This window comes from Montipora capricornis, chromosome 11, assembly GCF_036669925.1.
Source record: "Montipora capricornis isolate CH-2021 chromosome 11, ASM3666992v2, whole genome shotgun sequence".
NCBI classification, from domain to species: domain Eukaryota; kingdom Metazoa; phylum Cnidaria; class Anthozoa; order Scleractinia; family Acroporidae; genus Montipora; species Montipora capricornis.
Window position 1 is genome coordinate 1,355,150 of NC_090893.1, and position 15,000 is coordinate 1,370,149.

General features: G+C 40.4%; 1 protein-coding gene across 2 annotated transcripts in view; it reads left to right on the forward strand.

Annotated features, from left to right (window-relative positions):
* LOC138024220 (uncharacterized) overlaps positions 1–15,000 on the forward strand; it is a 34,300-nt gene that overhangs the window by 11,599 nt on the left and 7,701 nt on the right. The window contains exon 1 of one of the 2 annotated variants that reach the window (XM_068871336.1): positions 13,318–13,726. The exons of the other annotated variant lie outside the window; for it this stretch is intronic. Coding sequence (XP_068727437.1) covers positions 13,424–13,726 — 303 coding nt within the window. The 5' untranslated portion in view covers positions 13,318–13,423. Of the gene's footprint in view, positions 1–13,317; positions 13,727–15,000 lie in introns of those variants that run through there. 2 annotated transcript variants of the gene reach the window in all.

A 15,000-nucleotide genomic window follows, 5' to 3' on the forward strand; every position in this document is an offset into this window, starting at 1 on the left:
CGTAATAAAAAGTAGATGGCTGGCAACTAGCTTTGTTTTCCTCAAGTTGAGCTCCACAACCTTAGCCATATTTAAAACTGTCACTCCAGTACAATTTTGCACTATTTCACAGAATGTTGACCAGGCTGTTTTTGCACCAGATAAGTCTATAGAGTAAAGGGGACAAGGCCTCCATTTAACCGCCTGAAAAAAGTTATCTACAGTCTCCTTTGATGCGTTTTGGGCCTTTACTTCTAAGAATTCGATATCCCTTGCATAATCAGACTTTTGTCCTGAGAAATTTGCAACCATGCCTTACACACAAGAGAGGCAGTTTTTCAAACCAATTTGTAAGGTAAATAAGAGAACATGTCAAGTTACATGTAAGTATGATGCTTTGAGGTAAACTATCCATTTATCTTCCGAATATACCTTTGATGGTCGTCCTCTTCTGTCAATTAACCGTTTCAGACTCTTGATGAACTGTGTAGTCTCCAAATTGGGCAGTAACTCCAAAAACACTCCGCGAGTCAGGCTGCAGGAGTACAACACCACATGGGCCTTTTGCTATCATTGCGCTTGTCACGGTATTTCACAGGTCCGGCAAAGTCCACGCCTATCACGTTGAAGGGCGTGTTACCTTCCGTTCTTTCTCTTGGCAGAGATGCAGGTGGCGGATTTGCAAAGGCCACAGCTTGAAAGCGTTTGCATCCGCTGCAATTTCTCACAATTCTCTTCATCAATTTCCGAAGACGGGGTATCCAGAACTTTTCTCTTACTCTCGCCATGGTTAGACCAACTCCCCCATGGAGTGTAGTGACGTGAGCCCGTTGCACTATCTTCGCTGCTAATAGAGCTGAGTCAGGCAGGTACATTGGGTACTCGCCCTGGATCTGTCCTCGACATTCCAATACACCCTCTTCACTAGGCTGCAGGTTCAGTTGTTCTTGGTCTTTGTCAAATTTGGCGTGGCTGATCCCTTGTAGCTGTGCTCTCTTGACTAGGAACATCTGACATTTTTCAACCTCAACTGTGGTCAGTGGTCCCTTGGTCTTGCTGAAAGAGTACTGTGAATTATGCAGAAATCGCATGACCCAAGCACCAATCCTCACGGCCTTACGCAGTTCGAACTTCCATAGGACCAAATCAAAATCATCATGGGTCTCAACTCCAACCGGGAACACTTCTTGCTGGAGCTTTCGTTCTGCCATACTTTCAGAGCTTGGTCCCGGCATGATGTCGTCTGGCCACTTGACAGGTTCTGAGAGCCAAGCAGGTCCATCCCACCACAGTTCTGCGCCTACTACACTAACAAAACTGAAATTATTGGTAACATTACAACAGCGATCATAAACTTACTTCTATGGCGAGTTTTCTTAATTTTCCTTGATCGGGATAACCATAAAACAGTGTAACAAGTAAGCAGTAAATCACATGAAACATGTCCAATTCAGATATCGGGTAAAACCTAAACTGCTTAATTAAAGTTGAGGTTTATCTACTATTTAAGTTTCCTGTTGGGCGTGTACGAGGCTACCGCAAATTCCTTAACTATGAATTCCTTGCATAGTCCAAAAACTACGTTAACATTCTCCGCCCCGATGAGGGCAGTGTCCTCATCCTAAACTACATCAGTCCTTGTATCCTTCTGCGGGGTATATGATCACAATCTTTGTGATAGGTCTTTTATACTCCGAGGTTGACGTCTTGAATTTTACATTTCGAACTTTGCCATCCCTTCCTGGGTAAACATTAATGATTCTTCCGATGGTCCAGTTTTCGCGAACAGAGTTGGAATCTTCCATGATGACTATGTCATCCACTCTCACGGTGCGCTTTTCAGCGTTCCACTTCTTTCTAGGGACCAACGTCGGGAACACGTCTCGGGTCCAATGTCTCCAAAAGGTGTCTACTATCTTCTGTACGAATTCTACTCTATGCTGTGGGTTCCTGGTCTCTCTGAACGGTCCTTGTGGTACCATTGAGGTAGCTCGTCCAAGGAGCATGTCGTTTGGACACAGATACTAGCCGTCATCCGGGTCGTTAGGAACTCTACCAATGGGGCGTTGATTCATCAGGTTAGCGACTTCCAATAAGCAGGTGTATAGTTCAAATGGCATCAGGATTTGTTCACCAATTGCTTTCTTTAGGGCTTTCTTGGCGCCTTTAACTAATGCTTCTGCGCAGCCATTTTGATGTGGTGCTCCAGGCGTAGTAAACTACCATCTCATTCCTTTCTCGGCGCTAAATTCTTTTAGCTCTTTGTGATTCCACCCCTGGATCATCTCTCTGAGTTCGCGCTCTATGCCTACAAGTTGAGAACCGTTATCACTCATCATTATCGCAGGTTGTCCTCTGATGGCGAAGAATCGTCTCACCGTCTGCATAAATTCAACGGTAGAATAATCTACTGCCAGCTCCAGGTGTACAGCTCTCGTGTTCATGCAGGTAAAGATTACTCCATAATGCTTGGTGGTTGTTTTTCGGCTTATCTTCACTTTGTACGGTCCAAAGAAATCACATGCTTTATGATGAAATGGGGGCGTGAACGGTTCCAGGCGAGTTCTGGGAAGGTAAGCCATAAGTTGTGTTTCAGTTCTTGCTTCAATTTCTCTGCAGCACACACATCGGAACTTTACGGACTTGGCCAAATCATGAGCTCTTATGATCCAAAACTTTGTCCTTACCTTCGCCACTGTGGTTGCTACGCCAGCGTGTCCGATTTGATGGAAGTGTCGAGTTATACCACAGGATGGAATCGGTTTCCAACAACGACACTCCACACCTTGTTTTGTAATGGAGGTCCAACATGGAGGCAATCGTTCAACGACGGGGCTTTCTCTGGTGCACGTGCAGACGTGTCGTACACCACTCGCAGTTTTGTCATCTCAGCATTTCCTCTCACAACAGCACGATGGGGTAGGAAGAACTCTCTTCCAGTAACTTCAACAGGTGCTCGCTCAACTACGCCTTCTTCTAGCTGTTCTCTGATTACAGCGTTATGTTCGTCTGGCAGGTCAGTCTTTCTCAGCTTCAGAACAAGAGCGTTTAATCTGCGCAAACTCCCTTCCCGGTTGTTTGGTAAAGGAGGACAGTTTCCCTTCCAAGGTAGCCCAGTTTCGTACCATCCTTCTGGAGAACGAACTAACTGTTCCTTGAAGTCGTCATAAACAGGACTCTGATCTCTGGTTTCAGAGTCCGCCAGTCCTAATACGTCAAGAGCACACAACTTCTTATAGTCAGCATTAGAGTTTACAGCTAACAGGGCCAGCGATAAGCCACTATCAGCCCCAGGCGACATAATTGTCCATCCAAATCTGGTGAATTCAACAACTGGGTCTCCCCGTCGTCCTACTCGCAACCACTCCCCAGTGCGTATTTTTGCAAAGTCATTTGCTCCCAATATGATATGAACGGGTAGCATTTTCTTCGTGTCATCATCCTCCATTCGTAACAACTTACAGCTTTCTTTCTTAAAAGTCACGATTACATTTAATTGGTTTTTTAACATAAGTAAATGGTTAGCAAAGTAGTCACACGAGTCACATAATTCAAGAATTCCTTTATACACTGCCATCTTTAGTATGGTAGTTACTTCCCTACCAATGAAAGTTGCAACGTCAACACATTCCATGGATGACGTAATGGCTTTTTATGTATTCAATACTCGCTTCGAATCAAGCGCTTCAATAACACTAAAAGGCAATAATTATATTTTGTACGAAATAAAGAGTGGAATATTCATAAAATGTTAAGTACATTAACGTTTTAACAGCTTTTGGCGAATAAACATCATAAGTCCTACTGACTATATGGCCGAGTGGGAGTTTGGGTCTGCTCACCGACAAAACAAAACAAAAAGATCTTTAAATCTTATAACCGCACTTTGAAAATTCATCTGTTTTCTTAGCACTATAGTCGCAATATAGTGCACATTCCAAGGCAGTCCTTGATGATTCATTGACTACTGTAGACACCACACAGGGCCATAGCCAGAAAAAAATTATAACGCAGGCCATTATGTCCGTGGTGAAAGTACCTTCCTAGGTATATTTATTTCTTACTGTTGTCGTAATAACAAGTACTAGGACAAGTGACAATTTTCCAGGCCATAGAACCCTACGAAACTACAAGCTTACACAGTCTTGTCAGCGATACCATGAACCTTTTTTCTGTTATCCCCCACCCCCCTACCCCCCAGAATTTTGCTTCTGTGACTCAACGTTTCTCTTTTTGCCGAACAATTAAGCTTTGCATGACTTATTAAATATCTTGCGATCAATCAAAAATTCTCAGGGAAAAGTATTCCACCACTACACGGTAAAGATACTCAAAAAGCGTTTTATCGGCAACATTCCGCTCTAGTCTTTGGAAAATTCTCTTCGCACAAGCGTTTCCAAAATAAACACCAGAACATCTACCTTCACGATTCTTGTCTGCAAGCAGTCCTTGTTGATTCACTGATGACTATAGACGCAAAATCACCTGATCAATCTGCAGCACAACAACTGACAACGACTACACACGAACTTATTGAACCATCACATATAGCCGTTGTGAAATCTCTGATTGCACCATCAGTCGTAGCTGTTGTGAAATCTCTGATGACCTAATGGTCTTAATTAATCTGGAACCTTTTCTATTAACAACTTACACCTTTCTTTCTTAAAAATCACGATTAAATTTAATTGGTTATTTTACATAAGTAAATGGCTAGCAAAGTAGTCACACGAGTCACATAATTTCAACAATTACGTTATCCACTGCTATCTTTAGTACAGTGGTTATTTCCCTACCAATGAAAGTTGCAACGTCAACACATTCCATGAATGACGTAATGGCTTTTTATGTATTCAATACTCGCTTGGAATCAAGTGCTTCAATAGCACAAAAAGGCAATATATTTTGTACTAACTTTAGAGTGGAATATTCATAAAATTTTAAGTACCTTAACGTTTTAACAGCTTTTGGCGAATAAATACCATACGTTTAAAAGTCATATAAAGTCACTGCACGTGGTGTATTGACCATTTGATTGGTCAATGGGCTTATGAATTGTTAGTGAGTCTTTTTAAATATAGTTTAATTTACGACTGAAGGGACACTTATCTTCAGAACTGACCTGCAAGTAATCAGATGCAAGCCCAATTTCTTGTAACCACATTCTCCTTGTGGAAATCAGCTCTTATGGACAATGATTATTATTACTTGAGTTGGCGGGACAAGCAGGTATAAATAAAGTGTTTCTTACCTACGAAATAAAAAAATCAGATGCCCAACATGTGGAAAGGTGGTTGAACAAGGGACCGTGGCATTCATGTTCCACTGCAGATGTATCTAGAAGGCCCAGTGATCAAGGGATCAAGAGTATTGTGCCCTGATCGTTGCCTGAGAAACAGTGTTCTTGTTCTTGTTTTTGTGTGTTTTTGTTCTGCCTGATACAAAAGGCAAGCTCTTTTGGACAATTGGAGTTTTAGTTATTGAATGGACAGTTATAATAATAAAATTAATGTAATTATTATTAATATTAAAGAAGCTTGACAGTCGTGTGGAAAGGTGGATGGACAAGGGTCTTTTGGTTACTTCATATTCAGCAGCAGGTGTACAGGTTCACTGATTGAGAGTTTTGTCCATTTATCGTTGCCTTAGCAATGTTTTCTTCATTTTCTGTCTGACTGATATGAAAGGGCTTGTTTTTAAACAAGCAACATTGGAGTTATGCATGGAATGGATCATTCTTGCGTCAGATGTGAAAGGGTGGCAGAAAAGGGGTCTGTCACATTCATTGCTGCAAAATTAAGCATTAATTTCTTTTCTACTGCAAATGTAGAAGGTCCACTTACTGGTGTATAGTACATTGATCATTGCCAGAGCAACAGTTCTTTTTTGTTCTGCCTAATATGAAAGGGCGTTTTTGTTGGACAAATGGAGTTTGTCTTAAAGCAACCAAACCTGGAGTTTTATTTATTGAATGGACAATTAACTTGCCGATAGAAGAGGACGAGTCTTCATCCGACTGGGCGCAGTCCTTGATGTCTTGTTCGTGGACGTGTGCTGGCGTCTTTGGAGCCATTTGGACCTGATTATCGCAGTTTGCTCATGTGCAAACGGTGTTGGAAGTCGAGCGACGGCTTCTAGTGGTTGCCGTCTTGACCCTAGACGATTGCTTTTGCCCACGGGCGACTGCCGTGGAGGGATTGCCGAACAAGGCGGTTGCAAGTCTGGCGGCAAGCTGAGCTTTTGAACCTGTTATTGGTAGTTTGAGAGCCTGTTAACAAAGCTGCAGTACTTAGCTCAATAATCTTAAGAGGTCCGCCTTTTTTGCTGTGGAACGACTGAGGTTGAGAGCAGGACGAGAACGAACCATGATGAAAAATGTTAAATTGCAAACAGCTAGTTGGTTTACAAAAGAAGACAAACTGCCAAGTGAACTTTGGACGGCTAACTGAGGCTTTTATAGCTGGACTCTGTTAAAGTAGCCAGTTGCACAGGGTCTATGATGTAGCAGGTACGCATTACACGTGCTCTTTAGCAGTAATGAATGAGGCCTTAACAGATTTGGTCAATGGTCTTTATGTCCTTGTTTTATTTATAACAAGACCATTGATGTTATGACCTTGAACGACTGACTACAAAGAACATGATAACTATTGCGACATGAATAGCCCTTTTAGTACGGTTATGTTCCATTAACTGTGTTTTACTGATTGGGCAGTAAAATGTCATTTGAAATTTTAAAATGCCTAACATGTGGAAAAGGTGGCTGAACAAGGGTCGTTGACGTTCATTGTGCCAAGTCATGGTTTCTTCATGTTTTGCTGCAGATGTAGAAGCTTCACTGATTGAGGGTTTTGTGCATTAATTTTTTCTTCATTTTCTGTGTGATATGAAAGGGCAGGTTTGGACAAAAGGACTTTGATTTTAAACAAACAAAACTGGAGTTTTATGCATGGAATGGACAGTTAAATGAAAAAAGTAATTAGCCCTGCCTCAGATGCGAAAGGGTGGCAGAAAAAGGGTCTGTCACATTCATTGTTGTGATGGTTTCTTCATTTTCTGCTGCAGAGGTACATGAAGAAGGCCCACTGTTCAGGGGTATTATGTGGTGATCATTGCCTGAGCAACAGTTTTTTATGTTCTGCCTGATATGAGAAGGCAACTGCTTTCATGCTTTCTCTTTTTTGTTTACCAACTTGTCAAAAATGGAACAAAAAGACAAGTCTATTACGTCATACTTCAAATTATCGATAACAAAATTTTATTTTGAATATAGTGTCTACATGTATGAATTTTTCCTTGTTGTGCAGATATAAATTTATAGTACTGTATGTGCCAGGAAAGAATTTGTCACCAATTTACACCAATATCATTTATACATATTGATGACAAGAAGCCTGGACAGACGTGGAAAGATGAGGATATGGAAAGGTGAAGAAATTATAAAATTAAGACAGGAAAATTGCAAAGCACATTAATATTGTAATTTACTATGAGAAAGAATGGCTACTTATATATATAATTTTAAAAATTTCATCAACATGAGTGGACCATGATCCCAGGATCCCACTTCTGACACATTCCCTAGGAACACATGTAATGAACTTCTATGTTGGTAATTCATGCCACAAAAAGATAACGGTGATAATAATAATCATCATCATCATTGTGATATAAATAAGAATACAGCAATAATAATTACAACAAAAATAATACGTGTATTGAAGTCTGAAAGTTACACTGTGGATAAAAAGCAGAAAAAGCATGACCAATGAAATTAATCAATTGAAGGGTTTCAATGAGATTGCTTCATGGAGCAGAGAACCAAGAAACTTAGACCACATATGACGTCACCTCAAGGGAGCAATCCCAGGCCATTTTGTTGGAAGACATGTGCTCTCACCACTGCGCCAACCCTGTTCCTTTAAAAACGAGATGCTTCTGTGAAGCATACACTGGGTTGCCTGTGGTACGTGCTACAGAAAATCAGAAGGCACTGAATTGTGTGGTATTGAAATACAGCATTCCAGTCTCTGAAGAATAACAAATAAAAGAGAAGCGAGAAACATTGGCTTCTGGGCTGACATGTTGATAATTTTCAAGTTCCCTCACAACTTCTTTTTACCACAAGTGTGCCCTCTGAGCATCTGAAGGCTTTCTAATACTAAAGTTCACTGAAGTTAAGCCCTGCCGGGCGGGGTTAGTGTTTGGATGGGAGACCAAAATAACGTACCCCTCCTAAAAAAGAAGCATCGGACCGAAAATACTATTAACTCTAACAAATGCGAACTCAGCAAGGTACAGATCTTTTTAGCTTGCTTTATGCAAAACAAATATTGATGAAAAAGCAAATAACTATCGATACACAGTTTTCAGAAACCGGACGGTCGATCGAGAATAAAATATTTACGACATCAAAACAACATTAATTTTGAACCGTGAATATAGAATATAAAAAGTTACGATCAGCGACAAACATTTTGGGAGATTTTTGCTACGTTCAAGTAAATTGCAAAATCGAAAGTGACTTGGCCGGAATTCAGCGGGCGCCGTGATTAAGTTACCGCTGTATGTTTACTCGCCAAACAGTGAAGCATCTGTGTCAAATGATGGCAAGATACCGGGTTTTTGTAAGTTTCTTTTTCTGTCAAGTGTTAAAAAGTTTGACAATGAAATGAGCGAAGTCAAAACAAAGATCACAATCGCCCAACTCTTATTTATGCAAAGTCAAAATTTACTCTCCAAGACACGTACGACGTTATTTATCACCAGGTAATTCCATCATTTTGGAAATAGCAGCTACTTTATTATTCATCTGCGTCACAAGTTTTCACTGATTTTGGGGCTCATTTTGTTGAAACTCAAGCACGCTTCCAACAGGTCTGTAAACCCTTCCTGCTTACAGAGCAATACTAAAAAACTTCTCCCATATCACATTTCAACCTTAAGCTCGAAAATTCAATACACAACATGATATTATAATTCACAAAGGCAGAAAATACCACAGAATCCTTTTCCAGCGAAAATTTTATTGAAACAAACAACATATTTGCTCTTAGAGGCGAAAACCTCTTCCTATTTCATTGCGTGCGTGAAGACAAGAAACTCAATTGTGTCAAATTACCATGTACTTCAGGTAAATACTGCTCACTTTGATTTCGTCTCGACGGGCGATAGATTGTTGTCGAGGTCCAGTACTCGTCGCTTTTGAGATTCATGCCTAGTTTATCCAACTGACTTTCCATTATTGAGCTCCATAAGGGTATATTTTGTTTAAGGATCCACTAAAACGCCATTCGCGTTGCATGACTTTCGACGCCATTGCAGGCTAAGTTAATGATTCTACTGTGTCCACCAGAGAAATCTACGCAGTTCCACTACCCTCTCGATCCTAAGAAAATACGCCTAGAAGGCTCTATACACAAAGACACCACTTACCAGGGGAGTGACAGGCAAGACTTTTACCGACACGGAAAAAAAAAAAACTAAAAAAAAGAAAAAAAAGAAAACAAACAAACTAAACGAAGACCTCGACTGGGTTTGCCTTATAAGGCAACCCAGTAATAACAATCATTTCTTCAGGATCTGAACAAATGATTGTCCACCCAAACGTGGTGTGTTCAGCAGATATGGGCTTCCCATGGCTCTTGAACGCTGATAGCAGGCCATCTTGGTTTTTGTGTAGTCATTCGCCCCCAGTATCACATGGATTGGAAGAGTTTCCTTTTTGTGTGTATAGGCTAAATCCTTTAGCTTTGAGAGTTCTTCTTTCTGCTCCAGTAGTTTCCTATCAAATTGTAGTTGCTCTTTGCGCTCTTGAGCCAGCAGATTCTCTTGCTTTTCTCTCTCTGTGTTCTCGGGGTTTGACGATGGCTGACTTCGTGTGCGTTTCGATAACCTTAATTTTGTTATGAAAAAATCAATTCTTTCCTCGATTACTTGCCCCCATTCCTTTACCTTGTCTATGCTTTCTCCTTTTTCCAGTTTGGCTTCTCCAACTTCTTTCCTCTCGCTTCTCGCTCTTGACAATGTCAGTGCCGACAATTCCATCGGTTTTGCCACATGTGAGCTCTAACAGTGCCAGTTTCGCTTCCATTTGTGTACCCGTCAGAGGTGCCACTTGCCGCGAATGCCTTAAGACCAAACTTCACGATATCACAAGTACACTTGATTTTAGTCGTTTTAATAACTTTCTGAAGTACGTACTCTCTCGCACTTGCTAGTCAACTTTAAAAAACATATACAAGTACAAGGAAAGGTTACGTTTATACAAACGTTGGCCGTGTAGCACTTATGTTTTAAACAGAGTTAACTGAATAGAGTGTAATGTGAAGTGCTAGATTTCAATCCCATATGAACCATGTGAGCGTTAGCCCTACTGATGGAAATGGGTCCACATCGGCGTATGTGCTCACCTCGACGAAAGCGACGAGAAATAAAAAAACAAAGCAAAGAAAGACACTTTTCCAGTACGACTTGAAATAAATTGTCGACCACGCTAAACAATGTCACATGAGTTACTCTGACTGTCACATAACTTACTCTGACGTCATAAATCGTGTGGCACGCACTGTCAGCTAGTCAGACAGTGAACCAGCCAGCCAGCCAGAAATTCTTCAGTATCATAGCGGTTACATAACCAACGTAAACCCAATTACAAATTAAACAAATGATCTGTCAACAACAGTCTTATATTTCAATCAATATTTCAATCAATATGAAAATGCTTGGAGCTTTTCCATCTTTGATTTCTAACTTTGATTGACATATACTTTAACTCCTGTTATGGCATGTTTCAAAAAGGCTTGCTCGAAATAATTATCCGTTTACAATAGTCACACAATCTCCGACACAAGCCTGTTAACAGTTTCATTTAATGGAGGATCCTGTGGTGGGATGAGAAATAGAATCAGACGGCGAACATGCAACATTCAGTGAGGAAGGGGAATTCCTTTGCGAAGTGAAATCTTATTCACTGGAAAGGATATCCTACGGCTTACAAGCTGTGCGATCATGGGGTTATCAGTAATTTGTGTGGGATGCAAGGTTATTTTTACCTGGGAACAGTCAGTTTCCCAGCTATGGACAAAAAGGAGAAATGGTAGGAGGTGAATACAACACATCCATAACGCTCAGTAAAGCCAAAGATCTTGGCAGGGAAAGAAATTGGGAAAAAATTAGTCATTAAAAAAGCAAAGCGTGGACACCAAGGAAGATGTCCTTTTCAAACCCGAAACTTTACTTTGATTGGCTGGAACTCATTCACCTGGTCTGAAGACTAGCATGAGGTTTGTGAACCTTGATTTGTTAAAGCGGTCTCTCTGTTTCCCAAAATCTTAACATGCATTATGAATTTCTGTTTTAAATACCTTAGCTACATGTAAACAATAGTATGAGCTCGCTGAAAAATGTCAGACAGTGCAAACCCTAGCTTTAGGGAGAAAGGAAATGAGAAAGGACTTGGTAAGATGATGAAATGGAGGATGTCAGTGCGATGGCTGAAAGTGTATTGTTCATTATTGATCATTTGTGTCGTCAATGAGAAAGGCTATTTTTAGACTCCTTTTCATCCTGCGTCAGTGAAGTACAGTACGTCAATAATCAAACGAAGTGGCGTTTTCAGTTGCCCAACAGCCCAAAAAAGTCAAACTGAACATGTTTCTTCACTTCTTCAATCAGCTCTTCGAAGGGGCAGCCAAATTATAATGTAACATACCCCAGTTTACCTAACGACTTTTAATAACAAAAACAGTGCGGGAAAATTTGTCTAATCCTTATAGCAAAGGAGAGAAATCAAATCTGACCGGTTTTTGGTGTCTTAAGTCGTTTTATCGATTTTAGATGATTTGGATTGCTTTTGAAATGCCTTATGGTGATCTGCCTCGTTGTGCATATGAACCATGTCCAGTAATTTCCAAATTCTCCCAGTTTATACCTTCGGGATTGAAGTCTCCACCAATAATGACATGTGGGTACGCAGGAGCTTGATCCGAAAACACATTATTCACAGAGTTTATGAACTGCATGGTTGTTTCGATGCTTGAATGCGGGGGACGGTAGAAAGATGCAAGTGGAACGTTCTTCTGACAGGGTAACTGTAGAGAAGCCCAAACGATTTCACAGTTGGTGTCATAATTTAACGGATAACTAGGGTATATATCTTTGACTGCAATAAAAACACCACCAAACGTGATTCTGGCTTCTCGGTAGACCACATAATCTGATGGAAAAATGCGGTACTTTGGTTGGCCATTGACTTTCCATTCACAACCAAGTATAATGTTACGGGAGAGATTTTGTAGACACAGCTTTAGCGTTTTAACTTATTTATTCTGGCATGGAACTTCAGCACTATGCCGTTGCCTGCAGCCAACTCTCTCAAGCTGTCCTAAAAATTGGTGTTTATATATGTTCTTACTTAGCTATGATTGGTTAACTGGCAATACATTTCCTTTGCATAAAGGACAATGAGATAACAGCCTGGGTGTAAGATAACGTGCCCCAGGCGTAGCCTTCAAATGTTGGATAAACTGATAGCAATGAAAACACTACAGATAATTACCTTAAGATAACTAACATGGTCGGTATCACGGTCCTCGTGTTTCCATTAACATCGGCGGAAATTCGGCTGTTGCCTAATGTATTTATCTTGTGGAAAGTTATTTCAATTAACTGAGAGGGACGAGGTTGTCTGCTGCACTTAATTTGGTTACCACGTCTCAATTCACAATGCACTACATGTCGAATACTTTGCTTACAATAAAACGATCATGAAAATATAATTTAAAATATTATAAAATTTGCTTCAACATATTATCCCCCCCCCCCCCCTTGATTTATCACCAGGTAATTCCATCGTTTTGGAAATAGCGGCTGCTTTATTATTCATCAGCGTCACAAATTCTTGCCGATTTTGGGGCTCATTTTGTTGAAACCCAAGCACGCTTCCAACAGACCTGTTTTTTTTTCGTGAGTTATGCACGTGCTGCGGGCCTATTGTTACCACGGACTTACACTCTTACACTAAATTAGTCATAAGAACAAAGCAAGGCACACGAGGTTTGGCTGTGATTTAATCTGTGAAATAGAAGCAAGTGTCCCGTTATAAAGTAGTTTGACCAAAATTTGTCTCCACCAACTAAAATCATTTTTTCTTCAAAGAAAGACAAATGCCCCAGTAAACTCTCTATAGAGGTTTTGCACGGCAGCCATGTTACATGGCAGGAACAATAGGTTCTTTTTCCTCTGGGAACAAATGTTCTTTCTAATGCAAAACATTTTCATTGTTCCTGGCATGCACCCCCCCCCCCCCCCCCTTCAATGACAGCTCTGCTATATTGTGCACCTGGCCCAATAAATGAAGCTAGAGACATCGTGATTCATATCAAATGAGTAACCATTGCTCATCTTCTAAAATCCCGCTGGTTAACTTGAAAGGGACCACGCTATGGCTCGATTGCTTTTCCTGTTGAGGGTAACTTCGGTTGCGGTCGTCACCATTTGGCTTTCAGATGGTCTAACCTTTCATAACAAGTGGCTTCCTGGGCATGTGATGTCTACTGTGAGGCCCACAGACTGGTTTCAGTGTCTCGAAGAGTGTAACAAGCGCGTGGCGTGTCTTTCCTACGACTACTTCCCACTGGAAAATCTCTGCCAGCTAAACAACTTTGGTTTTAAAAACCGGTGTCATGCTAATGAAAATCTTGTGGCAGCCCAGGGCTGGATTCACCACACGCTCGTTAAATCGGAGGTAACTTGTCACTCTCTGCCTTCTTTTCCACTATGGAATCCGAGAAATATTGCGAAAAATTGATCACGTAGCACGTAACTATTAAAACCAAATGTAAATACAGTTTGTTACTAGTTAAAGCGAGCTGAACTCAATGGAACTAATACGACATCGATTGCTAGGACTTGAGATGACTATCAAATACAGCAATGCGAAAGTTAAAACGGGAATTGGTTGCCATTGTTTTCCACGATACGAACGACATCTCGAACGAAACCGGTTTCTTTTTTATTACTGCAAATGTTTTCCCACAAATTTCTTATTTGTCGCAGCAATTGAAATATAATGACAGCGATAATGTATCCCAGAAAATTATTGGAGCTATTATACATTCCTCCTCGTACTCCACAATTCGAACGACATCTCGTACGAAACGGTGTCTTTCTTCAGTTTTAATACTGAAAATGTTCGGAGCAGTATTCTCCCACAAATTTCTTTTTTGCTGCAGCAATTTTTATAAACGTGAAAATATAATGACAGCGCCAATGTTTCCCAAAACATTATTTTAGATATTACATTTTCCCCTCGCACTCAGGTCACTTTTTGGTAGTGTTCTGAGAAAAAGAAGACACTCGCTATCTTCAATTTGATCTTTTTTTTTAATTATTCGATTGCGGTCATTTGATAGTTTTGTCCTTTTGATTTCTTATCGGCAAAAAAAATCACCTGTATTTGTTTACAGTCTTTCTCTCAGTGTATTTGCACTTCCTGTGACTAATCAACCGTGTTTGGGCTCCCGATCGAGGATCGTCGAGGAATGACAGGCAATGGATTGGTGCTTTCTTTGAAAAAAAAATCTGATTGTGGAGTTTCAGCTTCATTTTAAAGCTTTTCAGGTATTTTTGCGATCCGTTTAGAGAGAGTTTGGTTTGTATTCGATCACACAGGCGGTGTTCACTAATCTTGTTTGCGTTTAGTTAACGAGACTTTTCGGGTCTGTTGTCAAACTTTGCGGTCATTGACAATCATCGCAAACTTGCATTAAGCTAAAGTAAATTACTCGGTTAAATGTTTGCCAACTTTTGCCTGACATTTCCGTGCTATTAGCACGTACATTTTGAAAATTGAGCAAAAGTCGGCGAACCAGTTAAAGCTGATTTAATCTTTTTTTTTTTCTTTTTTTTCGATTCGTTTTGCTTGAAAGCCTTCCATTGGTCTTATTAGCCAATATCAAAATTACCCTGCACAATGCTCTTTGTTTGTCCCTCCGAAATTTTGCATAAGAATTGTTTTTA